Here is a 27,813-nt window from a genome sequence, read left to right on the forward strand (position 1 = left end):
TGGTGACCTTTGAGGATGTGGCTGTGTTCTTCTCAGAGGAGGAGTGGGCTTTGTTGGATCTGGGCCAGAAGACTCTGCACAGGAAGGTCATGGTGGAGAATGGCAGGAATCTGACTTTTCTGGGTATGGCTCCACTATTGCTGTTTTGTTGGCCATTGTTGAAAGTGGATATATTTGCTATCAGTGCACCATGGATGTCGGTGAGGACAGATGCATCATTCCTCTGTTCCTTGAACAGTCTCTGTTGTTCAGCTTTAAAACTCATCTGTAGCTATTCATTCTGTGTCCACAATGGCAATATATACAAAGCATTAATTATAAAAATAAGAGACTCATAAACTCAGCTGGAAATGCTAAAGGGTGATGCTCTCACCCCTGAAATTTCTCTCTCTGTCTTGTGTGTTTGCAGGACTGAGGGGTCCCTTTACAGGGACAAAACACTTTATCTAGGAACCCTTGGCTGAAGCTGCTTTAGGTGTCTTCAGACTTGGATGCAAGAAGCTGCCCCTTAGATTGCCGTTGGGGTGGCTTCCTAGTTGAAGTGTCCTTTCTCCATTCTTTGTCTTTAAAAAACCCCAACATTTTCCTTCTGTCATTTGTGATTTCCAAACACACTGAACCAAGCAGAGGTGACAAATCTGGTACTTCTTATTCACATAACTAGTCTCTACAGGACATCTGATGTTAGGGATGAAGAATATATTGTATTCTGTTCTTTTCCACTTACAGGAAAGATGTGAGCCTGTACAGACAGGGTGATTTAGAATCTGTAAATATTCCCATCTTTCATAAGTGCTAGAAATCATCGGTATGTGTCTGTCAGGTTCTTTTTCTTCAAATAAGGATTTCAGATTCCCAAAGCTGCTTCACCACCAGGTTAACAGAAGGGAAAGATCCATTGATTCAGGGCTCTGAGGAAGCAGAGAAGTTGTCAGGTAGCTGTTCAACAGTGTGGCAGGTTATTTTTTCCCTTATATCAGGCAGTGAGTTCTCCCTCCAAAGTCTAGCTAAATGTCACCCTCTTGGTACTAAAGAAGCTTTTCAGAGGAAAGGCTGAGAAAGAAATTGGGGATCACTGTAAGCATTGGATGTGGGGTCATAATGACAGCATAGATGGTTTGTAACCATCATGTGGCCAGGTGTCTGTGTCACATCAGGTCATATTAAACATGTTAGGAAATACGTGTGCTTTTAATTTGATACAGGCTTATCTGTTTGGAATTGGGAAATGCCATCCCCAGTTAGAGTCTAGGAAAGGGAAAATCAAGTGATTGTCAAGCTTTGGAAATGAACATTTGGGTCAAACTTCTTAATCTTGGTCCCATTTCCAGGTAAGAAGGATAGATGCTCTGTAACTGTAGGATAAGCTAGCAAAATGCTTCTCAGGGGCTTTTCTAAATTCATTCTGCCTGTCTATATAGATTGTACCCAGGTATCTGGAGTTGTTGACTTTTTTTGAACACAAGAACCCTGTGTTGAGGACTGCCTGGAGGGAATCCTACTCATGTCGCTTAAGCATGATGATAGGACATAATGGCTTTGTTCACTGATATTAACTTAAATTTGTCTCCCTTTATTTCAACAGAGGGGTCAAGAATGAGGAGGAAGAAACAGCAGAGAAGGATGATGGAAGCCAGACTTCAAGAGATGAATAAGCCAGTAACTTCTGAATGTTGCAATTCCCATGGAAGTCCAGTTCAAGAACAAAGTCATAAAGAAACCACAGACATCTCAATTGACATGTCAAGAGTTGGTGCCCAACAAGCAGTAACGAATGGGGAGAAACTGATGGATTCATTGGCCTGTAGTCAGAGCTGTAGTTTGGGAAACAACATTATATTACATGAAAGATTGGAGACAGTTGAAAAGCCACACAAATGCTCAGCGTGTGGAAAGAACTTTAGTGATAAATCAAGTCTTGCTTCACATCAAAGAATACACACAGGGGAGAAACCATACAAATGTTCAGAGTGTTGTAGAAGCTTTACCCAAAAGGAGAACCTAACATCCCATCAAAGAATACACACTGGAGAGAAATTGTACCAGTGCTCAGAATGTGGGAAAAGCTTCAGTGACAGATCAAACCTTGCTTCCCATCGAAGAATCCACACTGGAGAGAAACCATATCAATGCTCATACTGTGGAAAGAGATTCAGTCAGACATCAAGCCTTGCTTACCATCAAAGAACTCACACAGGGGAGAAACCATATATATGCTTAGTGTGTGGAAAGAGCTTTAGTGTCAGCTCAAACCTTTTTTCCCATCAAAGAGTCCACTCAGGGGAGAAACCATATAAATGCTCAGAGTGTGGAAAGACCTTCCGTCGAAAAGACCACCTCATCTCCCATCAAAGACTCCACACTGGTGAGAAACCATATAAATGCTCCAAGTGTGGAAAGAGTTTTAATCAGAGCTCACACCTTGCTTCTCATCAGAGAACTCACACCGGAGAGAAACCATATCAATGCTCTAAGTGTGGGAAAAGCTTCAGTGACAGATCAAGCCTAGCGTACCACGAAAGAATTCACACAGGGGAGAAACCATATCAATGCTTGGAGTGTGGAAAGAGCTTTAGTCAGAGCACAAACCTTGCTTGTCATCAAAGAATTCACACAAGGGAGAAACCATGTAAATGTTCAGAGTGTGGGATGAGTTTCAGTCAAAAGGAGCAACTCACTTCCCATAAAAGAATCCACACTGGGGAGAAACCTTATCAATGCTCAGACTGCGGAAAGAGCTTCAGCGACAGCTCAAACCTTGCTTCACATAGAAGAATCCACACTGGGGAGAGACCATATCAGTGCTCAGAATGTGGAAAGAGCTTCAGTCAGATCTCCAGCCTTGCTTGCCATAAAAGAATTCATACTGGGGATAAACCATATACATGTTCTGAGTGTGGAAAGAGTTTCAGTGTCAGCTCAAACCTTTTCACCCATCAAAGAATCCACACAGGAGATAAACCGTATAAATGCTCTGTGTGTGGAAAGACATACAGTCGGAAAGAGTACCTCATTTCCCATCAGAGAATTCACTCAGGGGAAAAACCATTTAAGTGTTTAGACTGTGGAAAGAGCTTCAGTCAGACCTCAAGCCTTGCTTCCCATCAAAGAATCCACACTGGGGAGAAACCCTTTCAGTGTTCAGATTGTGGAAAGAAATTCAGTGACAGATCAGGCCTTGCTTACCATCAAAGAATACACACTGGGGAGAAACCATATCAATGCTCAGAATGTGGAAAGAGCTTCAGTAGCAGCTCCAGCCTTGCTTCCCATCAAAGAATCCATACAGGGGAGAAGCCTCATCAATGCTCAGAATGTGGAAAGAGTTTCAGTAGACGCTCGAGCCTTGCTTCCCATCAAAGAATCCACACAGGGGAGAAACCCTATCAGTGCTCAGACAGTGGAAAGAAGTTCAGTGACCAATCAGGCCTTGCTTACCATCGAAGAATGCACACAAAGGAGAAATCATATCAATCCTCAGAAGGTGGAAAGAGCTTTAGTGTCCATTCAAGCCTTGTTCTGCATCAAAAAATCATTGAAGGGCAATCCTATATTAAAGCTCAGAGCGTGGAAAAAACTTCACTGACAACTCAGACCTTGCTTCACATTGAAGAATCCAAACTTGGGGAAAGCCATGTCTGTCCTCAGACTGTGGATAGACCTTCAGCATCAGCTCAGATCTTTTTTCTCATCAGTGAATCCACACAGGACGAAACCCTAGCAAGCATGCTGGCGAAGGAGACATCCAAAGTGTAAATGCCACTTTGAAGAAGGAGATCATCCCAGCAACATTTACAGAAACTTTTATATTGACTTCAGAAGAAATATGTTCCTTGATACTTCCTTTTTTATGCTAATTTGTGACTTTTTGTACTTGGGAAGGTGATTTCTTTTGGCATCTCCATTTCAGGGTTTCTTAAGCATTATGTGCTAATTAGAGCTTTCTCAAAATGGCTTCTGACCTGGATATGGCAGTTCTCCCTGTTGCCTGAGTGCAAAGAAATAAGCCCATCAAGGTGTGTGTGTATGTGATTTAAAGTACTAGCACTCTTGAAATATTGTGGTCAGTACCAAAACAAACTCTCCCCCTCCCCCCAGAGAGGAGACTTAGCCAATGGGGAAAATAGAGGCTTTGCTCTGCAGCTTCTGTGCAACTGAGAAATCCTGGTTATTTTTCCCTTCACCCCTTTTACTGTTTTATGCACCTTGTTTGTTTATATTGCATTGACCTTAAAATAAACCTGTTTGTTGTTCACTCTGCCTGGTCCTCACGCCTATTATTTGGCCTAAGCTACAGTAGGCCTGAAGGGCTTGGGAGGGTACTCTGGGCCTTCTCAAGGGAGACCCTTAACCCAGAGTGGTGGCAGCAATTGACAAGACCCCCCTGAGTTGTGACAGTCTCAAATCAGTATTTGGTTGGAAGAGAACTGAAGAAGTTTTGTCTTCCCTCAGAAAAGATGGACCTTTCATTTATGGGTGATGTAGATGATACCTTTCACTTGTGGTGAGGTGGGACCTTACATTTGTGGGTGATGGAGCCAGCAGAACTTTTTAAGATAATCCAAGGTTTATTATAATCTGGCTCTAGGTCTAGCTCAGACATTGAACCATCTCAGGCCCACTGTAATTTACTTTTTCCAATAAAAATATGTTGCATTCGCTGGGACTTGGACTCTAAAGTTTTAGTAGTTGAACTGACAGGGCTGTCTAGAGCACAGTCTAGTCCAATTTTGTTGGATGGGTTTCAGTCAATACAGCTCAAAGATGTGGACAAGGTGCTTGGCCAGGTTTGTGCAACCACCTCCATACTGGATCCTTGTCCCTTCTTGCTTATAAAAGCCAGCAAGGAAGGGATAACCAGCTGGACCAGGAAGGTTATCAGTTCCTTTTTGTGAGAGGGAGTGGTCCCATCCTGCCTTAAAGAGGCAGTGCTGAGACCACTTCTGAAGAAAACCCTCCCTTGACCCAGAAAATCTGAATTATAGGTTGACAGCAAATATTCCTTTCCTAGACAAGATTCCGGAGAGGGTGGTTGCCAACCAACTCCAGTCAATCTTGGATGAAACTGATTATCTGAATCTATTTCTGGTTTTGGCACAGAGACAGTCTTGGTTGCCCTGTATGATGAGCTATGCCAGGAGTGAGATGGGGAACGTGAACCTGTTGATACTGCTGGATCTCTCAGTGGCTTTCAATCCCATTGACCATGGTATCCTTCTGGAGCAGCTGGCAGAGATGGGAGTGGGGGGCAGTACATTGTAGTGGTTCCATTCCTAGTTGAAGGGCCATCTGCAGAAGGTGGGACTTGGGAAATATTGTTCAGGGCTTTTTTTTTTTAAGCAGGAATGCACAGGAATGCAGTTCCGGCTGGCTTGGTGCCAAGGGGTGTGGCCTAATATGCAAATGCATTCCTGCTGAGGTTTTTTTTTTAGTAAACAATGGTGACAATAATGTGAAAAAATGGTGATGTTAGATGTGGCCTAATATGCAAATGAGTTCCTGCTAGGCTTTTTCTACAAAAAAAGCCCTTCCCAGACTAGATTACTGCAATCCACTTTACATGGGGCTGCCCTTGAAGATGGTTCAGAAGCTGCAGCTGGTGCAGAATGCTATGGCTAGATTAATCACTGGGACCTGGAGGTCCAGACTTATGAGTTCTGGCCTGCCTTGCATTGGCTGCATAAATGTTTCTGGTCCCAATTCAAGGGCTGATCTTAACCTATAAAGCCGTGCATGGCTTGGGAGCAGAATACCTGCTGGAACACTTCTCCCAACTTCAATCTACCCAGACACTATGCTCAACCTTTGGGGCCTTCTGGGTGCCAACCCCTCGAGAGGCTCAGAGGGTGGCAACTAGGGGAAGGGCCTTTTTGGTGGTGCCCCCCCCTTTGGGACAAACTCCCTATTGTGGCCTGCCTGGTGGCAAATTTGCCATCTTTTCAGTGCCAGATTAAAACAGCCTTCTTTGCAGAGGCATTTAAAGACCTCCCTAGTTATACAGGGGTTTGATACAATTACCAGGGGTTTTCTTTCACTTTGGGTCAGGTCTATTGTTCTTTTAATGTTTTACATTATTTGAAATTAAGCTTTATGTTGAATGTTTTTTGCCTATTTATTTTATTGTTTTATATTTGTTACAAACCTCCCAGAGATCTTTGACTACAAGTGGTGTGGAAATGAAATGAGGAGGATAATGGAAGTGGTGTGTTGCCTGTTTTGGGAGGAACTGTGTACTCTCAAAGATTCCTGTGAGTAGCTGGAGGGTCCTCCTGAGCCCAGCCTTCTCCTGGGTTTCCTGAATTATTCTCATACAGATGTTTTCCTGTACCTGGGCTTCCTTGATGTATTTTCGGGAGCATCCATGACATCATCCTTCCACCACCACCCCAAAGTGTTCTCCCACTCTTTCCTGTAATCTTTCTGAAGCCTGATTTGGTATGATCTTTTTGGAAAGATTGCAGTCAAAGTATATTTGGGTGCTGTGTGGACAGATAAATGTGAATTGTTGTAAATCCTGTCCACATCTGCAGAGTCCTCCCTCAGCCTTCTGTCCTCAGTTGCCATCCACAAAAAAATCAGGAATTTCTAGACCACTATAGTATTATAATGGCATAATCAGGGGTGGAATTCTAGCAGGAGCTCCTTTGCATATTAGGCCACATCCCCTGATGTAGCCAATCCTCCAAGAGTTTACAAAAAAGAGCCTTGTAAGCTCTTGGAGAATTAGCTTCATCAGGGGTGTGTGACCTAATATGCAAAGGAGCTCCTGCTAGAATTCCACCCCTGGGCATAATGATGTATTGCAACTGTGTGCTGGTTCCCACCTTTAACTTTTTAAATGTACGTCTTCCAGCCACTTTGGTTGTGGATTTATAAGGGGAAAGGGACAGATGGCACCTTTCCTTTTATAACTCTGCAACCAAAAGGGAAAAGAGGCCTATGCCAGAGTAGACCTTGCTAATTTGTGCCAAGTTGGCCATCTGGACTTCGTTCTGGGAAAAGGATGGTGAGAGGCCATCCACTCCTTCTGTGTGTCTCCTTGTGTTTTTAACAAGTATGAAGCTGCTGCATATTTATTTATTTATTTGGTAGATTTATATTCCGCCCTTTCCCATGATGGCCTCAGGGCGGATTACAGACATAATAAAAACAGTTAAAATCCAGCAATAAAATAGTAATAACAATCAAAACAAGTACAGCTAGATAAAATATAACATGGGCAGTGTGGGCACATTTTGCAAATTAAAGCATAGATATCGGCCCGTATATGATAATCCAGATGGTAAGTCATTGTGGAGGACAGATGGATGGTATAAAGAGTAGGGTAAGGATGCCTGCTTGGTGTAGTGGTTAAGTGCACAGACTCTTATCTGGGAGAACCAGGTTTGATTCTCCACTCCTCCACTTGCACCTGCTGGAATGGCCTTGGGTCAGCCATAGCTTTCACAGTTGTCCTTGAAAGGGCAGCTTCTGGGAGAGCTCTCTCAGCCCCACCTACCTCACAAGGTGTCTGTTGTGGGGGGGAAGGTAGAGGAGATTGTGACCGCTCTGAGACTCTGAGATTCAGAGTATAGAGTGAGATATAAATCCAATTTCTTCTTCTTCTGCTTGCCTCAACCAAAAGACCGGTGGAATAACTCCGTCTTGCAGGCCCTACGGAGTGGTAGCCCTGTACCAGATGGCATGAGTGACTACAGTAGCACGAGCTCTTGTCCTGTGGCTCTTCACCTTGGGCACACAGCTGGGCCAGCCATTTTACTCTGTGGTTGGAAGAAGGTCTGCTGCTACAGGACGGGAAATGTGATACCAGTTACAGGGAGTGTGAAACCAGGAGCACCACTGACGTATAGCAATGCCTGTTGGCCAACAGTGATGTTATTTTGATAGACAGGCTAGGTTCCGCCTCTCTCTAAGAGTGGTCAATGAGAGCTGTCAGAATGTTGGGAGAGACAGTTGGAAAATGGCTGTTAAGAGCAGCCATTTAGTGAGGAGTTAGAAGCAGAGGAGTTGGCACCTTGGGATCTGAAGGGGGTGGGGGAAGGAGAATATCTGACAAAAGTTAAACTGTACAGAAGAGCTAATAGAGCAGGCCAAAAGTAGTCAGTTTGCAACCAGAGGATCTCACTTACAGGGTCTCAGTTTGAAAGTTCAGGGTAAGTGAAATGTTGTCACTTACAACCTTACTTCTGTGTTACGTTCATACCATAAGTAAAATCTTGTTTTGGTTTAACCCTGTGGGCTGAATGGCTAAGGGAAAGAAGCACATGCACACACACACCAATTTAACATCTTTATCATATATTAGAGAAGGTGAATAAATAGTGGCAGCAAGTGATTAGAACAGTCTTTGAGTCCCAATTCTAATAACTCCATGTGAATGAGAGCTTATTGTTAAAAGAGGCTGGTCTACCCTATTTGGAGACGGATGGTGGCTCAGTGGTAGACATCTACTTGGTAAGCAGAAGGTCCCCAGTTCAATCTCTGGCATCTCCAACTAAAAAGGGTCCAGGCAAATATGTGTGAAAAACCTCAGCTTGAGACCCTGGAGAGATGCTGCCAGTCTGAGTAGACAATACTGACTTTGATGGACCGAGGGTCTGATTCAATGTTTCCTCTACGCTGTAGTCTTGTGAGCAAAAATTCTGCTGGCATTAAAGTTGAGAGCTGCTGCATAAATTAGTTTGTTCTAGGGCCATTTTCCCTGAGCTGAGACAAAAATGTGTGAGCTGGAGGCTAAAAAATGGTGAGCTAGCTCACAGTAACTCAGCTTAGAGGGAACATTGGTGTGATTCAGTCTAAGGCAGCTTCATAAATTCTTCATATGTCCATATGTCCACAGAAGTCTCTGGGAGTGAGAGAGAGGACATGAGGTGTGAAATGGTCATGGCCCTCTAGATATTTGTAAAGAAACAAGAAGTGTGAAAAAGAAGCAAGAATGTGATGTCCTGCCCCTGAACTTGAGAGAGAGGTTGGTGAGAGTGGAGACCCTCTATATGAGTCAGGGGGGCAAAAAGAGTTTTTAAAAAAGATGGTTAGCCCTGGGCTGCTGTAGGCTTTCTCTGAAGATACTGGCATGTTGTGTAGCAACCATAATGTCCCAGACTTAACTTCTGAGCTCTAACAAGATCAGGCAAGCAGCATCAGGACTTAGACCAGAAACCACCAAGGCTGGGGCTGCTATGCAGAGGCAGCCTGTGGCAAACCACTTCTGCCCAACTCTTGCCTTGAGGACCCCATGAGAGGGAACTTCTTGAGGTGACCATGAGGCAATTCCCACGTGACAGCAAACTTTTACTTCACTTACAAGCATGTTGAATGTGGGGTTTATTAGTGGTGCTGGAGGCAGGATATTCGACGAGTGCATTATTTCAGCGCAGATGGGAGCTGGTAGATACCGGGGTGGGATTTATCAAAAGCAATGAACAAGGATGCTCTCAGCCTGTCTATTCTTTGTAGCATCCCTAAAGTCAGCAATGCAAGGGCCCCCATTCCCCCCACCTCTTTACTGATACTGTGCAATAGGAGATCAGTGAAGCACAAAACTGTGGGCCTCTCCAGGATGCTACAGGAAGAGGAAATGGACCAGACTTGTGAAACAGTTATGTTCGGAGAAAAAGCACATGGCGTGTCTGTCCTAACTAACTCTGCCTCACAGTGCAGTCTTCCATACCCCCCCCCCCAGGTGGATGGGGAGGAGGGATAGCTATTATTCTCCATGAGTCCTTCAATGGCTACAAACCCCCAGGGCAAACTAGTCCTGCTGTTGCCTGTATGTCCTTTACAGTAGGTCTAAAGGTGGATTAGGCATCTTGCTTGTTTGCTGGCCTCCAAGTTCACTGATTTGGCAGATGTGCTCTCATGCATGGTGCTGAAAACATCTAAACCAATTGTTCTAGGGGACTTCATCATGCATGCCAAGGATAACTTGATTGGGCCAGCCCAGGATTTTATAGATTGTTAATATATATATATATATATATATATATATATATATATATATATATATATATATATATATATATATATATACACTGAACGCCATCTGAAGCGAGAAAATATCAAATATGATTAGCACCAGACTGTTTTTTTTGTTCTTAACTGTTTTAATTAATTTGTTTTAATTGTTTAATTGTTCTGATCTTACTGGTTGTGAGCTGCTCTGAGCCTGCTTTGGCGGGGAGGGCGGGATATAAATCCAATAACCCTAAACCTAATAACTGCTTTGGGCTTCTCCCAGATCATGAAGCAGGCTTCCCCGGGAGGTGGTGGGCCCTCCTTCCTTGGAGGTTTTCAAACAGAGGCTAGACGGCCATCTGACAGCAATGTGGATCCTGTGGCCATACAAAAAGCCAATGCAGAGCTGGTAAAAGGACAACCAACTTATACTTGGATGCCGCGCCAGCTCGTGGGCAAATAGCGCCCGAGGCAGGTGCCCCCCACCGGCGCCCCCCAGGCGTGCTCCACTTGCTTGCCCTGTCCCTCACTAAAACAGCCCTACAGGCTTCTCACAGCCTGTGCATTTAACCAAATGCGCATGTGCGGGTTGCTAGAAGCCAGCAGGGCTGTAGTCGCAGCAAGTCGGGGGGCCAAGCGAGGAGGCTGGCAGCAGCCATTGCAGCGGGGTGGGAAGCAAACTAGTTGGTTGCCTTGGGCACTGAAAGAGGAGGGAGCCCAATTCAGTACCCCCTGCCTCTCCGCACCCTAGGCAATGGCCTAGTTTACCTAGTGGGTGAGCCGGCCCTGCTTGGATGACCAAGGAACATCTCTGCCATGAGGAAAAGCAAAGCAGTCTGGAACTTTTCTGTTTAGAAGAGAGATGACTATGGAGGGTGGGGACATGATAGTAGTTTATAAAATGGTGCCTGGAGCAGACAGAGAATTTCTCATGCTCTCTCAAAATACTAGTACTCAATCCAATGACATTGAAAGGCAGGAGATTTTGAATAAACAAGTACGTTGTTAGAAGAGTGGTTAAAATGTGGAATTTGCTGCCCAGAGGATGTAGTGGTGGCCATGAGCAACAACAGCTTTGGTGCTTGGGGGGGGTGGCATCGTGGGAGGGCTTCTAGTGTTCTGGCCCTACTGATGGACCTACTGATCGCACCTGTGTTGGACTGGATGGGCCATTGGCCTGACCCAACACGGTTTCTCTTATGTTCTTAACCCTCCAAAGGAGCCATTTTCTCCGGGCTCAATACTCTGAAGATCAGCCATATCTCCGGGAGATATCCAAGGCCCATCTGGAGGTTAGCAACGCTTTAAAGGGCCGGCCCTCATACCTTTCCAAAGACCATGCAAAACCCATTTTGCAGGTAGGCGGGGGGAGGGGGGAGAAGCCACGCGTAGCAGAGAGGCGCAGCCGCCGGGGGCGCTCTCCCGCTTCTGTCCAGACGACGCCTTTCCTCTCTAGAAAGCAGCCAGCGGCTCCTTTAACCCTTAGAGGACCGGAGCGCAGAGCTCTTTTGCCCAAGCAGCATTTGCTATTAATAATCGGAGTCCTCTCCAAACCCAGTTGACGCTCTCTGTTTCTCTTGCTCTCCCCTTCCTGGGCGTTTCACGAGCTGCTTTTTCCTCCCCTTTCACGAGCTGCCATCCCCGGGCAGCTCCCCCGTCGATCTCCAGCCTCCCCGCCCTCTCTCCGGACTCCCGGGGGGGAGGGGGTTCCGCGTCCCCTGATTCGCTCCCGAGCTCTTCCTCCGCCCCGCGACGCTTCCCGCGCAGTCTCTGCCGCAGCTCCCCGGGCTTCTTTGGACTGCCGCCGGCTCTGGCCTTCCCCAGGTAAGCACCTGTGGGTGGGGGCTGGTGTTCCCTCGAAGGCCCTGGTTGAGCAAGGACTTCAGGCCCAGCAAGGAAGAGGAACCGATTGGGCAGGATCTGGAAGGGGACAGGGTGCCAGGACTTTGTCCTTGGGGAGCCACAGCCCGCTTCAGTGGAAGCACAAAGATTCTGGCTCGCAAAAAACTAAAGCCACCATAACCATCCCCCCAGCTCCCAAACACGATCATTTGGTCTTCTGTCGGGCTCACGTGGCTAGGCTTCTAAAAAGCGTTGCGGTTCTCCATGTGGGTTGGAATACAAAAGACGAACGGGAGGGTGGCCACAGTAAAGAAAGTCTAAATAGCATTTGAGGGGAAAGCTGCCTTAGGATCCTTGAGGTTGCCAACCTCCAGGTGGGGGCCTGCAGATCTCCCAGAATTACAAGTGATTTCCAGTTTGTAGAAATCCATTCTGGAGAAAATGGCTGCTTTGGAGGGTATGTAGCGTTACACCCTTGCTAACGTCCATCCCCTTTGCAAACCTTGTTTTCCCCAAAGCTACACTCACAAATCTACAGGAATTTCCTGACTTGGAGTGGGTAATCCTCGCAAGAGAGGGCATGGAGTGGATGGTCTGTGGCTCTCTCTGAGTCTTAGGGTTGGCTTTTCCTTTTCCAGTTTGGTGTAGTGGTTAAGTGTGCAGACTCTAATCTGGAGAACCAGGTTTGATTTCCCGCTCCTCCTTCACATATAGCCTTGGGTCACAGTTCTTTCAGAGCAGTTCTCTCAGAGGTCTCTCGGCCTCACCTATTTCACAGGATGTCTGTTGTGGGGAGACTCACAGTGAAGGGCGGGATATAAACACAATCTCTTCTCCTGCTCCTCCTCCAGATGCTACTGGGAAGCCCCCACTTTGGCCTCTGCTTGTGTTGACAGCATTAGAACTTGTGACCAGGAAAGACCTCCTCAACTTGAGGGTTCGCAGCAGCAGAAGAGCAGCTCAGAGACCTTCTGTAGCAGATGGCACTTGGGTACATACAGATGGTGGGCAAGAAAGGCCCTGAAGCTGAAACTGGAGTAGGAAAAGAGATGAGTGCCAGAGAACTGTGGGAGAAAACAAGGCTGAAGAGCCTTCTGGGTACAGATGCCTTTGGCTTTGATGTGCATCGCCAGCAATTCAGGTGGTTCTGCTACCAGAAGGCCGAGGGCCCCCGAGATGCATGCAGCCGCCTCCATGAACTTTGCAACCATTGGCTGAAGCCAGAAAGGAACAGCAAGAAAGAGATGCTGGACCTGGTGGTTTTGGATCAGTTCCTGGCCATCCTGCCCCCAGAGATGGAGAGCTGGGTCCGGGAGTGTGCACCAGAGACCAGTTCCCAGGCGGTGGCCCTAGCAGAAGGCTTCCTCCTGAGCCAGGCAGAGAAGGAGAAAGAGCAGGTGAGTAGGGTTCATCATGACAAGGCAAAAGTGTCTGAGAATTTTAGTCTTCTAAAGTATTTCTGCTCTTTCTTGTGCAGATGATATTTCCCTCCCTCTCTAGACAGCCTCTTTCAAGGGTCAAAGCATGGGGCATTTGAGAGCCAGTTTGGTGTAGTGGTTAAGTGTGCAGACTCTTATCTGGGAGAACTGGGTTTGATTCCCCTCTCTTCCACTTGCAGCTGCTGGAATGGTTCTGGGTCAGCCAATCTCTCAGGAGTTGTCCTTGAAAGGGCAGCTGCTGTGAGAGCTCCCTCAGCCCCACCCACCTCACAGGGTGTCTGTTGTGGGGGAAGAATATAAAGGAGATTGTAAACTGCTCTGAGACTCTGATTCAGAGAAAAGGGTAGGGTATAAATCTGCAGTCTTCTTCTTCAATCTTCTTCCCTGCTGCTTCTGGGTCATGATCCAGGATGTGGGGGAAATGCCAGATTCTATTCCCTGTGATTGTAGCAAGGGTGAAAGGGGGTAGAATCATTCTCTTTATTCCTCTGACTCCTCTTTTTGTCCCCTGTGTGGTGTTTCAGGTGCATGGACAATTCATGGGGATGTTTGCTGAGTCAGAAAAGAATCCATCCAAGACCTGCCAGAATCCACAGATCAGGACCTTCAAGCAGGAGGATCAAACGTGGGACACCTTGCCAGGTAAGGGTTTCTTGTGCCTGGTCAGCTGTAACAGTCACAAGATCAACTCTGTGTCTCTTTCTTTCCAGGATGCCAGAATTTCATTTACCACTATTTCTAGTCCTTTGGGCTGTGTTTGAGAGATTGGATGGACCTTCTTTTCCTCCCAGGCTTTGGAACGACGTTTTCCGAGTCCTCTCCTCTTTGTCCTGGCGTGGGAGCAGCCATTATGCAGCCAGTTGAGACTGAGAAGGGTCCCGTGTCCTTTGAGGAGGTGGATGTAGACTTCACCAAGGAGGAGTGGGAGCTGCTGGATCCGGGCCAGAGGGTCCTGGCCATAGAAGTCATGTTGGAGAATTTTGGGAATGTGGCCTCTCTAGGTAAGGATCCTTTTCACCTTAGATGACAGATGCTGACCTGAATTTAATCTCCCTGGCTGTTGTTAGCCTTCATACACTTGGAGGATTTTGTGGAGCAGGAATAGGTGACCAGCCAGTGTGCCCAGGTATGATACCTGAACGCTGTCCTCCTGAGACCACTTCGTCTTGCCTGGTTGGGATTTAGAGTCTCAGTGCAGATAGCAGAACAGTTTCCTGATTCAGAGGTCCGGGGGAGGGGGGCACAGACTAGAGTGCAGGATCTTAGTGGTTGCTTCCTGTCTGCCCTTTGGAGGATGTAGGTTTGCCTAAGGTAATACCTCCTGTCTGTCTTTGGAAGAGGTGGGCTTGATGAAGAGGATGCTTCCCTCTGGACTGACTCTTGATCAAAGCTGCATTCCTGACTGGCACTTTGGTCCAAGTTTGGAGCAGCATCTGCAAGCATCAGGGGATGTTTCCAGGTCATGTTCAGGTCTTTCACCTGCTGCATACATGTGCAAGGGATAAATATCTTGTAGTGCAGCATTCTTGGCTTCTGTTCTTGTTCTGGTTGATTGAGAAGGAAGTGCAGCATTCTTGGCTTCTGTCCTTCTCAAGAAGGAAGGGAGACTCAGGTCAGGCTGGTTAGGAATATTTGTGGATTTCAGAGTGCCAGGGAGAACTCACCTGGTTTTGTTTCTCCCCAAGGAGAATTTTTGACTCCCAGACCCGATCTCAGCTCCTGCCATGAAGAAGAAGATGACAAAAAGGTGTTTACTCAGAGCTCTATGGAAACAGAGATAGAAGCAGGTAACTATGAGATGTGAGGTCCTTGGAATCATGGGACTCCCTCAGAATGGTGGTGGGATTTTCCTGATTCTTCTCCATTTCTGCAAGAAAGGAATATCTCTGCATCCTCCTAGTGAATATCTTGTTGTCACTTGGTGAGAACATTTTGTCTTGTCACTTTGTGATCCACTCTGTCCACTTGATACCTTGTCACAGTAGTTTTGATGCAAGTCTAGTCTGTTTTCCCCTATACCAATCAAATCATTCCTCGGAAGCAGAGCAAGGAAAGGACTGGGGTAGAGCCATGCTCCCTGGTAGGCTAATTTTCAATATGTGAGATGGGAGAATTTTCAAGCAACTTTTCCACATTGTCATTTTCCTCACTTGTGTGTTCCTGTTGCTTCAGGGGGTTTCCTGCTCCATACGTGTTTTGCTCCCTTGAATGATCAATTCAATATTTCAATGCTTTAGTCCAGCATAAGAAAACCTTCAGTTTAAATCTGTAGGGAAATATACTAAACATAAAGTGATGTAAAATCGAATCGACAAAGAGAGTGAGCAAACCATATGAGGAAGAAATACTGCCCTCCCACCAAAGCAATAGGAACACAGAAACAAGGGAAATGAGGATTCAGAAAAACCCTGTGTTTTCTGCTACAATGAGAACACCAATGTGTCAGGAAGCGTACAGTGGGAAGTAGCCAGAAAAAAACTGAATGCAAGGGAAGCCAGTTTGGTGTAGTGGTTAAGTGTGCGGATTCTTATCTGGGAGAACTGGGTTTGATTCCCCACTTTTCCACTTGGAGCTGCTGAAATGGCCTTGGGTTAGCCATAGCTATCACAGAGGTTGTCCTTGAAAGAGCAGCTGCTATGAGAGTCCTCTTAGCCCCACCCACCTCACAGGGTGTCTGTTGTGGGGGAGGAAGATAAAGGAGATTGTGAGCCACTCTGAGATTTGGAGTGGAGGGCAGGATGACCCAGTTTTGCTTTTAGCAGATCCTTTAGACGTCTGCCAGACCTGAAGGTAGCTAGGTGTTTGTGTTGTAGTGGCAATTCCCAACCCAGTGTATATCAATCTAAGAACATAAGAAAAGCCATGTTGGATCAGGCCAATGGCCCATCCAGTCCAACACTCTAGCCAAAACCCAGGAGCCATCAGAAGGTCCACCAGGTGAGCCAGGACTCCAGAAGCCCTCACACGGTTGCCCCTCAAGCAGCAAGGATACAGAGCATCACTGCCCAAGACAGAGTTTTCTATCTATGTTTTGGCTAATAGCCACCGATAGACCTCTGCTCCATTTGTTTATCCAATCCCTTCTTGACGTTGGCTATGCTTGTAGGCACCATCACATTGTAGTTACTTTGTGATGAAGAAGTACTTCCTTTTAGGTGATCTAAGGTGTTCATTAATGTCATAGAGGGCCCTCGAGTTCTTGTATAGTGAGAAAGGGGGAAAAGTACTTGTTTCTCTACCTTTTCTGTCTCATGCAAATTTTGTAAATCTCTCTGATAGTACTCCTGAATAGTTATTTCTCTTCCTGTTAAACATTTACAACAACAACATTATAACTCCACCAAATTTTACATAAACCTTTTCATGAATTATATGATTCACATAATAATGCTGTTGTTGAAGCGCTCTTAGAGTTAGTACACACTTTATTCAGTAAAACATCGACACACGTTTTTGAAAAAATATTTGACAGTTGTTCTAAGTTTATACATAGTATAGATCCCAGTTAGTTTATTGCTCCCTCTTTATTCCAGCAGGAGATATCAAAGAGTCAGTTGGGGAATTTAAGGGGTTCCTCCTGGAAAAGCCCAGAATGAACAGGCCAAAGGAAACTTGTGGGGAAAGCTTTTTGAATGCTCAGAGTATGGACAGAAATACAGTAGGAATTCCAGTCTTCAGCTGCATCGAAGAACCCACATAGGGGGAAAACTTTTTGCGTGCTCAGAGTGTGGAAGGAGATTCATTCGGAGCAGTACTCTTCAACAGCATCAGAGAACCCACACAGGGGAGAAACCTTTTGAATGCTTTGAGTGTGGAAAGAGATTCAGTCAGAGAGGTATTCTTCAAAAGCATCAAAGAACCCACACAGGGGAGAAGCCTTTTGAATGCTCAGTGTGTGGAAAGAGATTCAGTCAGAATGGCCATCTTCATCTGCACCGAAAGACCCACACAGGGGAGAAACCTTTTGAATGCTCAGTGTGTGGAAAGAGATTCAGTCAGAGTGGCCATCTTCATCTGCACCGAAGGACCCGCACAGGGGAGAAACCTTTTGAATGCTTTGAGTGTGGAAAGAGATTCATTCGGAGCAGTACTCTTCAACAGCATCAGAGAACCCACACAGGGGAGAAACCTTTTGAATGCTTTGAGTGTGGAAAGAGATTCAGTCAGAGAGGTATTCTTCAAAAGCATCAAAGAACCCACACAGGGGAGAAGCCTTTTGAATGCTCAGTGTGTGGAAAGATATTCAGTCAGAGTGCCCATCTTCATCTGCACCAAAGGACCCACACAGGGGAGAAACCTTTTGAATGCTTTGAGTGTGGAAGGAGATTCAGTCGGAGCGGTACTCTTCAACAGCATCAAAGAACCCACACAGGGGATAAGCCTTTTTGAATGTTTAGAGTGTAGAAGGAGATTCATTCAGGGTAGCCATCTTCAGCTGCATCAAAGAACCCACACAAGAGAGAAACCTGTTGAATCCTCAGAGTATGGAAACATTCAGTCTTCAAAAGCATCAAAGAATCCACAGAGGAGAAATTTTTTTGAATGTTTGGAGCTGGGGTCCAGCTAAGTGGAAGAAGGCCAAGTGCCCCCATTTGTTTCCAAGCAGACCTCCATTCTTGCCACCCTAACAAGGCAAAAGGACTTCCCAAAGGAAACAGACAGGTAGAGAGGTGGCACCTAACAGATCATAGAAATTTCCCAGGGCAGAAGCTTTCACAGGTCAAAGCTCATTTGGTCAGGCAGAAATGAGAACAAAAATGCATGAGACCTTGTGGCACCTCCACTTCCTGACTCCCAATGGTCCTTCTTGGCAGCCCCCTTCTGCCTTCTGAGGTGGAGAGAAGTGTTGGCAGGTCTTCCGTCTCATGCCTATCTAACAAAGTGAGCTTTAACTCATGAGAGCTTAAAGCCTGGAAATTTGGGGTGGTTTTGAAGGTGCTTTTAGACTAGAATTCTGCTCTACTTTTACAGACTTAATACAGCAATGCGTCAGAGAATGTGCTTCGCCCTTCTGGACTTCAGAGTCCAACACATAAAACTGAATAGTTTCCAGTAATGGAGGAAGAGACTCAATCAAACCCATGTGCATTTAGATGAAGATACAAAAAGAGTTGGAAAGAAATGAAAATTATCATGGCACATAAAGATGGATGTGTTGCCAAAATTTATTTATTTTTTTCAGATTATAGTGATCGGTATACAAGAAGACTTTGATGGACTGGCAGAAACAAATAAATAATTTGTTTGGAATGGCGGAAAACCAGGAATTAAAGTATTACAGGATAAGGGGAAAAAGTGGGCAGCCGGTTTGGTTTGGATTGCTGATTGGATCAAAGATCCGAATGATAAGTTAATAAAACTTGAAGCAGTGGATCTGGATGATTTTACAGTTACCTTTGTTACCTACAGTTAAAAAACAAACTCAGAAAAATAAAAGACCAGATAAAATTAATATTATCAGAGGCAGGCAGTCTACTCGATATTTGGGAGACTACAAGAAAAATAATTAGTCCTACAACATTGCCTGTAGATGCATATTATGATTGACATGAGAGGAAAAATAACGACTAATCTCTAAAGATTTGAATCTGTAATGATAAGGATTAAAGCAGTAGGTGATATCTGTCTTAGGCCCTGGACAACCACTGTCACAGGGGGGATCCCAACCTCTTTGAGCCTATGGGCACCTTTGCAATTCTGACACAGGATGGTGGGTGCAACTACAAGGAACACAAAGCACATGTTCTAAAAATACACTGGGAAAGAGGAGTGAAAGAGAAAAAAAAAAGCAATGTAATAGCAGCTTCCACTGAAACAACATTATTTTAATCTACACAGCCAATCAGCTCTCTAGTGGCCCTACCCACGTTCAAAAAACACTTGACAGGCAGCAGGAAAGATGTTTGATGGGCACCATGTCACCCATGGGTACCAAGTTGGAGACCCCTGCACTGTTAGAATGTACTGCCAAAGATCCCCAGCCCCAATCACGTTCTTTTCTTTGGGTGGATGGAGTCTGGCTAGGGAACTCGGGCCTCCAGAGGGAGAGAAACAGAGAGAACAGCTGCCTTAAACTAAAACTACTTACTAAAGTACTCTAAAACCATACACAAGTTAAACTTAACAACTTATCTTCAATATAAATATCCAACACACATATAGAAAATCCCAGTAATACCTGTTATAATGTACACTTAACAGCAAGGAATATTTCTTCACGGTGGACCAAGCCTAGGTGAGGTGTTGGCCAAACAGCCTCAAACAAAGACCAAAGTCTTCTTTTTATACTCTCTTCAGCCAGTAGAAATCAAGGGAGGAGCTGATTAAAAACGTACTAGCTGTGCCAAATACCAGCCCATCCTAAGTTGATAAGATGGACTTTTGCTACTATAGACTTTTGCCCTGATATATTTTGTTACTGTGATGTCAAAAATACCTAGACTGATATGTTTAGGCTTTGGCACTTGGCACTCAGAAGGCTGGGGAATGACAAATATGAATTTGGGTAAAGGTACAATCTACAGGGCAAGGCTTTCATTTTTATGCCTAGGCTGCAAGCAAAAGAGCAAAGGCTTATGGGACCAGTAACCAAATAGAGAGATACAAGCTATTTCACACTAATATGCCAGAAACAGAAAGTCAGGAATGGCCCAATCTCAGTTATAATTCTGCCACACAGAACAAAGTAGATAGTGCTGCCTTCGGTAGACCAGCAGTCTGACTCAGTAGAAAAACATAAAGAGCGTACAAAGCACCCTGATGAATCAGACCAATAGTCTATTTAGTCTAGCATCCTGTCTCACACAGTGGCCAACCAGTTCCTCTGGATGGCCAACAAAGGGGAAGGTCAGGGCCTTCCCTTGATATCGCCTCCTGGCACGAGGATTCAGAGGATGACTACCTCTAAACATGGAGGATCCTTTCAGGCACTATAGCTAGAATCTTCATAAATGAAGGCATCTTCATGATGAGTTTGCACATGGAAACCAAAGGTTAGAAACTTCCCTCAGCTAAAGCTGTCAGTGAGAAATTGGCACCCTACCTCAGGTTTATGCAACGCAGATGGCTGTCCTCAGGTCAGACCCACTGTGGAGTCTTAATTAGGTTTGTTTGTCTTGGCTGGAGAAATTAAGGACTGTCTGCTGCCTGACATTGTTCCTTTTCTGGGCTGTTAAAGGTGCTCACTCAGCGGTGAGAGGCTGTCAGGAATGGCTGAACTCTTGTGCGGCTATCTCAAAAGGTAGGGTTTCAAATCAGCACACCCCCTTCCTGATTATTCCTACCTTCCAGCCTGAAAGGAGGACTTTTACAGCATGGTATCTTTGTTACTTTTTAATCCTGCCATTAATCCAATGGATTTAGAGTAACAGGCATGGTTTTCCCTACTTTACTTTATCTTCACAATTGTATATAAACATATGTGTAGTACCATACAGCAGGAACATGGTCCCTTGACCCAGTGACACATAGCACTTACCCACCATGCAGCAGGGACTTGATATCTTGCCCCAGTTACATAGAACAGTTACATGACTTTTTGACCCAGTAACCACTAGACGAGTGGGAAGATCACAAGTTAGCTACCCAGACAAAGGTCAGCAGGGACTACACATATGTACTGTAATGAGATGCTAAATAAAGTACAATTTAACTGAAAACAAAGGGTAAATTATTTACAATAAATTAGCTGTGTGGTCAAAATTACAAAAGCATATATGTCCAAAGATATAAAAGAATCTTATCAAGAACAATACAAATTAACAATGAAAGTTCATCACTTCTTCAAAGGTTAGCGAAGTGCAAATTATGTCCAGAAGTGTCAATACATTTTAAAAACAACTGGGAGGGCTAGCGGGTGCATGCTGCCTTGTTCCACCAATAAGCCTCGTTACTTGGTATTAAAAAGATGCTGTATCTTTGCCTCTGTGAAAACTACACTGCTGCCTTAAAAATGAGCACTAGTGGCCTGCCTCTGCTGTTGACATGTTGGAAGAGGGCGAGATGGGAGGTAGGTAGTCATGGTAGGAGTCACTGAAGATGTCATCTCAGTGTGCGTTTGCAATGAAGAAGGCAAATATTATGTTGGGGATTATTTGGAAGGGGACTTGAAAACAAATCAACCAATATCATAATACCCCTGTATAAATCTGTGGAATACTGTGTTTAGTTCTGGTCCCTGCATCTCAAAAATATATTCTAGCATTGGAAAAAGTGCAGCAAGATTAAGGAGAAAGAACAGTTTCTCTATGAAGAAAGGTTAAAGAGGTTAGGGCTCTTTAGCTTGGAAGAACAGCAATTGTGAGATGGTAGAGGTTTACAAAATTATGAATGGGATAGAGAAGGTAGAGAAAGAAGTCGTTTTCTCACAATACAAGAACTCGTGAGCACTCAAAGAAATTAATGAGCAGTGGGCTTTGATTTGATAACAGGAAGTACTTCACCCAAAGAGTAATTAACATATGGAATTCACTGCCACAGGAAGTGGTGGCAGCTACAAGTATAGACAGCTTCAAGAGGGGATTGGATAAACATATAGAACCAAGGGCTATTAGCCAGAAGATATAGATGGACCACAATGTTTGGGACATTAATGCTCTATATTCTTGGTTCCTAAGGGGCAACAGTGAGTTCTGGAGTTCTGACTCTGTTGGTGGATCTCCTGATGGCACCTGGGAGTTGGCCTCTGTGTGACAGAGTGTTGGACTGGATGGGCCACTGGCCTGTTCCAGCATGGCTTCTCTTATGATCTTAACCGTTAGGTCAAAATGCCTGTCACAGATGCTGCTCTCTATATTCCTTTAATTAGATTTCATTGTAATGTTTAATACAAATAAAAGTTCAGGGAAAAGAAAGATAAATAAGTTAACAGACCATATCATTGAAGCGTTTGTATTTCTCAAAGATACAATTACAAATATGATACAATGCAATTCCTCTGTTCTTCACTCTAGTTGATGTTAAATAGAAGGCAGATTCTTTTAGAAAGTTACCAGATGTTCTATAGGAATTCCATAACCTGAAAGCCTCTTTCGGGCATGCAGGCCAGCACATGGGAATGGCTTTCTTCCAGAGAACTCAGTTAATGGAATTACCAGAAAAGACCACTTCCTTCTATCAGGAGTTTTATCCTTTCTCCAACTGACTAGGCCAGGCCAAAGAAGTTTTTCCTGTAGTCTCCATTAGTTTCTTCCTGAAGTCTTTATAGTTCTGAATTCCTCTAAACCTTTGTTCCCCTCTTAAGATCATCTGTCTGGCTGGAAGGTGGGGTACTGGACCATCCCATTGGCTCTATGAACATTTCTAAAAGGGTGGCTTAAGTGAGGCTGGAAAGCAGTTGAATTGACTTCTCCCCTCCTTCCTGTTCACTGCACAGAGATAAAAACTTAAAAAAAAACCTGGTGAATGTTTTGTTCACTTCAAATGTTTAGCTCTTCAGACTTGTCTGTTATGTCTGGAGGGAAAGAATTTAGTTGTTTTGGAATTGCTGAATGGATGTGCACAGAGAAAAATTATAATCTTGTCCTTTCTCCCCTCCCCCCCGCTCCCGATTAAAGGACCTGGGACTGCCAAACTTGACCTCATATGGCTGAAAGGAGAAGAAGAAATCTATGGTGAGAGGTGATTTTAACTACCTACACACTGATTGGATCAATATGTTTTCAAGTCAGGAAAAAGAGATTGGGTTTTCAGATACTCTCAATGACTGTGCCGTGGAGCAAATAGTCACAGTACCTACCAAAGTGGGAGGCAATCCTGAACATGGTTTTAAGTACCTTCAAGACTTAGTGAGACATATGTAAACCTGATCGCACCGGTTGGGAACAGTGGCCATAATGCTATTAAGTTCAGCATTTATGTAAACGGGGAGTTGCCAAAAGACCAACATGACAACATTTAACTTTCGAATGAGGTAACTTCTTTCAAATGAGGGGGCTTGTGAAGAAGAGGGTCAAATCCCATCAGGAAGCTTGAAGACTATTTAGTCCTTTTTACTAAGGGCTTTTACTACCCATGGTGCAGAGTGGTAAAGCTGCAGTACTGCAGTCTGAACTCTCTGCTCACGACCTGAGTTCGATCCCAGTGGAAGCTGGTTTCAGGTAGTCGGCTCAGGTTGACTCAACCTTCCATCCTTCTGAGGTCGGTAAAACGAGTACCCAGTTTGCTGGGGGGAAAGTGTAGATGACTGGGGGAGGCAAACCACCCCGTAAAAAGTCTGCTGTGAAAATGTTGTGAAAGCAACGTCACCCCAGAATCGGAAACGACTGGTGCTTGCACAGGGGACTACCTTTACCTTTATTTAAAACTACTGTTCTGGAAATGCAGATAAAATGTTAGGAAAGGACCAATAGATATTTTAAAAGGCCTGTGATGAACAAAGTAATGGAAGTAATAAATGGTAAAAAGGATTCCTTTAAGTGGAAGGCCAATCCAAGTGAAGTAAATAACAGGGAGCATGGTCTTTGGCAAATAAAATGCAAGTTATTAAATCCATAAGCTATGGTGCAACCTGATTTGTACTACTGTATGTGGTTCTGGTCACCATACCTCGAAAAAGATATTATAGCATTGGAAAAAGTATCAAAAAGGGAAACTAAAATGATTAAAGGGATGGAACACCTTCTGTATGAAGAAAGGTTAAAGCAGTTAGGGCTCTTTAGCCTGGAGAAATGACATTGGAGGGGTGACATGACAGAGCTGAGGGGTTGACCTCATTTGTTATGAGGGCTGCATCTGACATAGATAGGCTGGGTCATGTGTGCCGTAAAAGGTAACATCAAGTACTGGAGAAAACATTATAAGGGAGAGCAGCTGGTAAGTTCTATGTTGGTGTGTCGTTGCAGCAAGGCCTCATAGGCTGGGAGGGAGGTGCAGCAGAAAAAACACATGGGTGGACCAGAGAGCATGGGATGGGTAAAAAAGTACTTTTTCCCCTTTCTTACAATAAGAGAACTTCTCGGCACTGAATGAAATTAATGAGCAGTAGGTCTGGGGCAGTGATGCTCTGTATTCTTGGTGCTTGGGGGGCAATGGTGGAAGGGCTTCTGGAGTCCCGGCCGCACTGGCAGAGCTTCTGGTAGCATTTGGGTTTGAGCTACTGTGTGATGCAGACTGGACGGGGCCATTGGTCTGATGTGACATGGCTTCTTTTATGTTATGATGACCTATTTACCCTGTTCTCTGAGGAAGAGGAGGGATTAACAGGACTGTGGTGGGACTGTTATCTTGTTTATGACTTCTTCCAAGAACTGGTGGATTTCTGTAACATTGAATGTATGAAATGGGAAACGTCCTTCTTCCAAATCTAATTGTATTTTCCAACTCTAGCCAAGTATTATCCCTCAGAGTGTCCGGGGGTCTCTGAGAAGAATGTTTCCCACCCCTGTATTCTCTGTGATTTCTTGAACCAGAGCTGTCAACATTGAACCTGGTATCTGGTCCATGCAAAGAATGTGCTTTGCTGCAGAAATATGACACAAAGCCACATCCCCCAAATGAACACCTTTGGTCTCCATGCTGCAATCACAGAGCAATGTTGTATGATTCTGAAGGACTTGCCACATAAACATGCCAGCCGTACACAATACCAAAGTAAAATTCAGTACTTCAAAGAGGATAGCCTAGCTTTCCTGGCATATTTTAAACCCTAATGAGGATTCATGTCCTCCTGTTGACAGTCAATTTCACATTGCCTGTAGCAGCTAGTCAAGAAGCTGATTTAGTATCCCAAGAAATATTCAGAAGTAGTGCAAGTAGTGAAAGGGAGGGCGGGGCTGCAGAGAAGATATCCTGCATACAGAGTGGGGGTTGTGGTGGTGACAGGGCAAGAAGGGAATTGCCAGTGGAGTTGGAGGGGCATTTGGGCTGAGTCAGATGTAGCATAGACTCTAGGTCAGGAGTGTCAATCATGTGGCCTGTAGGCTGGATCAGGCCCCCAGAGGGCTCCTGTCAGGCCCGCGAGCAAGTCTGCTTCCTTCTTCCTCTCTTTTGCTTCTTTTTGTGTCATAGCTTGCTTTGACAAGATTTCTCAATTGCACAGAAGCTACAGAGCAAAGCCTCTATTTTCCCCATTGACTGAGGCGCCTCTCTTGGGGAGGGAGAACTTGCTTTGATACTGACCACAATATTGTAAGAGTGCTAATATTTTAAGCATGTTTTATTTTAGTTTTTATATTTAAAAAATCTTTGTGTTTGTCGGTGTCCTTTATAATGTTTACACTTCTGCTGTGTGGCATTGCATTTTATGATACATATGGCCTGGTCCAACAAGGTCTCATTCATGTCAGATCCAGTCCTCATAACAAATGAGTTTGACACCCCTGCTCTAGGTGACCACCTGCCTTCCATGGGAGGCAGGAGCACTTCCCCCTACAGTGGCAGGGCAGAATTGACAGCTATTACTCTTTCTGCTGGTGGTACATCTCACAGTAAATTGGGAGTGAAGTTATTTTTAAGGCTGGCCTCTCTTTTTAATGTAAATGTGGCCCTTTCATTCTTTAGGTGTCAAAACTGAATCCTTTGGGTGGACCCCTCTACTGTACAGCAGTGGTAGAGTAATTGCGTTATACTCTCAATTTGTGGAGGGCGCTTTGGAGGACAGGAAGACAAATCATTCCCAGCTGGGGGAGGGGGGGGGAACAACACTTCTCACTTCCTTTTCATTTGCAGTTTGTGTCAGGGAAAGAGTAACTTTCCCACAGTAATGCTATTTCTTGTTTTCTGCCGCAAACAGCCAATCTATAGGTACAGTGTAGGATGCCACATTCCCAAGGAAGACTCAAAAGTGTGTCTAGACGAAAAGTCTTTAAAAATTGCACTCTCTGCAATTCACTCTCTGCAAATATTCCCTAATATTTGTGTTCCATTTTTTCACAATGTTTATGCTAGGTTTCTCTTTCTTCCAGCAGAAGGTGCCAAAAGAATGCAAACAGGGGAGGAAAAATATCAATGCCTGGAGTGTGGGAAAAACTTTAATCATAATTCAAGCCTTGTTTACCACCAAAGAATACACACAAAGGAGAAACCATATCAATGCCTGGAGTGTGGGAAAAGCTTCAAGAATCATACATACCTTATTCCCCATCAAAGAATTCACAGAGAGGAGAAACCATGTAATTACTTGGAGTTTGGAAAAAGCTTTAGGAGAAGTTCAAGTCTAATTTCTTATCAAAGAATGTACAGAGGGGAGGAATCGTATCCATGCCTGGAGTGTGGAAAAAGCTTCATTACTCGTTCAAATCTTAATGTCCATCAAAAAATTCACACAGGGGAGAAACCATATAAATGCATGGAGTGTGGGAAAAGCTTTCATCAGAAAGGTGGCTTTACTTCCCATCAAAGGGTTCACACAGGGGAAAAACCATATACATGCCCAGAGTGTGAAGAACACTTCAGAAGTAATGGACAGCTTACTTCCCATCAAAGAATTCACACAGGGGAAAAACCATATAAATGCCCAGAGTGTGGAAAACACTTCAGAAGTAACAAACAGCTTATTTCCCATCAAAGAATTCACTCAGGGGAAAAACCATATAAATGTCCAGTGTGTGCAAATAGCTTCCGTCACCGTTCAGTACTTGCTCGTCATCAAAGAATTCACACAGGGGAGAAACCATATACATGCCTGGAGTGTGGGAAAAGCTTTCGTCAGAAAGGTGAATTTACTTCCCATCAAAGAATCCACACAGGGGAAAAACCATATAAATGTCTGGAGTGTGGAGAACACTTCAGAAGTAATGGACAGCTAACTTCCCATCAAAGAATTCACAAAGGGAACAAGCCATATGTATGCCTGGAGTGTGGAAATAGCTTCCGTCACAGTTCAGTACTTGTTCGCCATCAAAGAATTCACACAGGAGAGAAACCATATACATGCCTGGAGTGTGGGAAGAGCTTTAGGAGGAAAGATCAACTAAGTTCCCATCAGAGAATTCACATAGTGGTGACTGACTGAAGTGTTGGAAAAGCTTCAGTCAGAGTGACAGTCCTACTTCCCATCAAAGAATTTACACAGGGGAGAAGCCATAGAAATGCCTGGAGCGTGGAAAAGCATTACATCAAAGTAAATTTGATTAGGAAATTATAAAACAGTGCAATAAAATATGGGGTGAATTAAGGCTCACTGGTGCCCTAAGCACTGACCAATCTTGGTGCCCCCCCTCCTTTCCACACTGACCCAGTCCATTTTAGTTGTTGACCTGTCTGACCAGATATACAATGCAGGTTGCAGCAATACAAAAATTTATTCATATAACACAATATACTGTACAAACTAAGCCAAGGTTGGGCTACATAAAGTTTTACAAAAATGCAATACAGCATCTATTTTAATATTTCACAAGTTAAATGTATCAAAGTTGCAATATTCATGACCTGAAAGGCATTTTTCTACATTTCATTTTTGCAAAATCACTGATAACATCCTCAAAATTAATACTTCTCAGAATGTCTGCTTTAATTGTTAATATACACAGTGAGTTGAGTCTTTTGAAGCATAACTGATCTATTTTTTACATGTTTCAGTTGTGAGAAAGACAGTTGGTGAGCATTAATGTTAAAAATATTCTTAAGGCAATTTCAA

General features: G+C 44.4%; 1 protein-coding gene across 1 annotated transcript; it reads left to right on the forward strand.

Moving 5' to 3' along the window:
• LOC132571910 (zinc finger protein 850-like) lies at positions 1-27,813 on the forward strand. The gene is made up of 7 exons (XM_060238703.1): positions 1-123; positions 1,586-3,753; positions 12,774-13,193; positions 13,760-13,877; positions 14,027-14,236; positions 14,921-15,022; positions 26,138-27,813. Exons 1-7 carry the CDS (start codon positions 90-92, stop codon positions 27,184-27,186), a joined length of 4,101 nt encoding a protein of 1,366 aa, XP_060094686.1. The 5' UTR covers positions 1-89; the 3' UTR covers positions 27,187-27,813.

This window comes from Heteronotia binoei, chromosome 5, assembly GCF_032191835.1.
Source record: "Heteronotia binoei isolate CCM8104 ecotype False Entrance Well chromosome 5, APGP_CSIRO_Hbin_v1, whole genome shotgun sequence".
NCBI lineage: Eukaryota > Metazoa > Chordata > Lepidosauria > Squamata > Gekkonidae > Heteronotia > Heteronotia binoei.

Bases quoted from the DNA above. Each gene is read 5' to 3' on its own strand.
- LOC132571910 (XM_060238703.1), top strand. From the start codon at position 90: ATGGTGGAGAATGGCAGGAATCTGACTTTTCTGG. The intron at 13,878-14,026 runs GTAAGGGTTTCT...TTTTCCTCCCAG, and splicing joins AACGTGGGACACCTTGCCAG to GCTTTGGAACGACGTTTTCC. The intron at 14,237-14,920 runs GTAAGGATCCTT...TTTCTCCCCAAG, and splicing joins TGGGAATGTGGCCTCTCTAG to GAGAATTTTTGACTCCCAGA.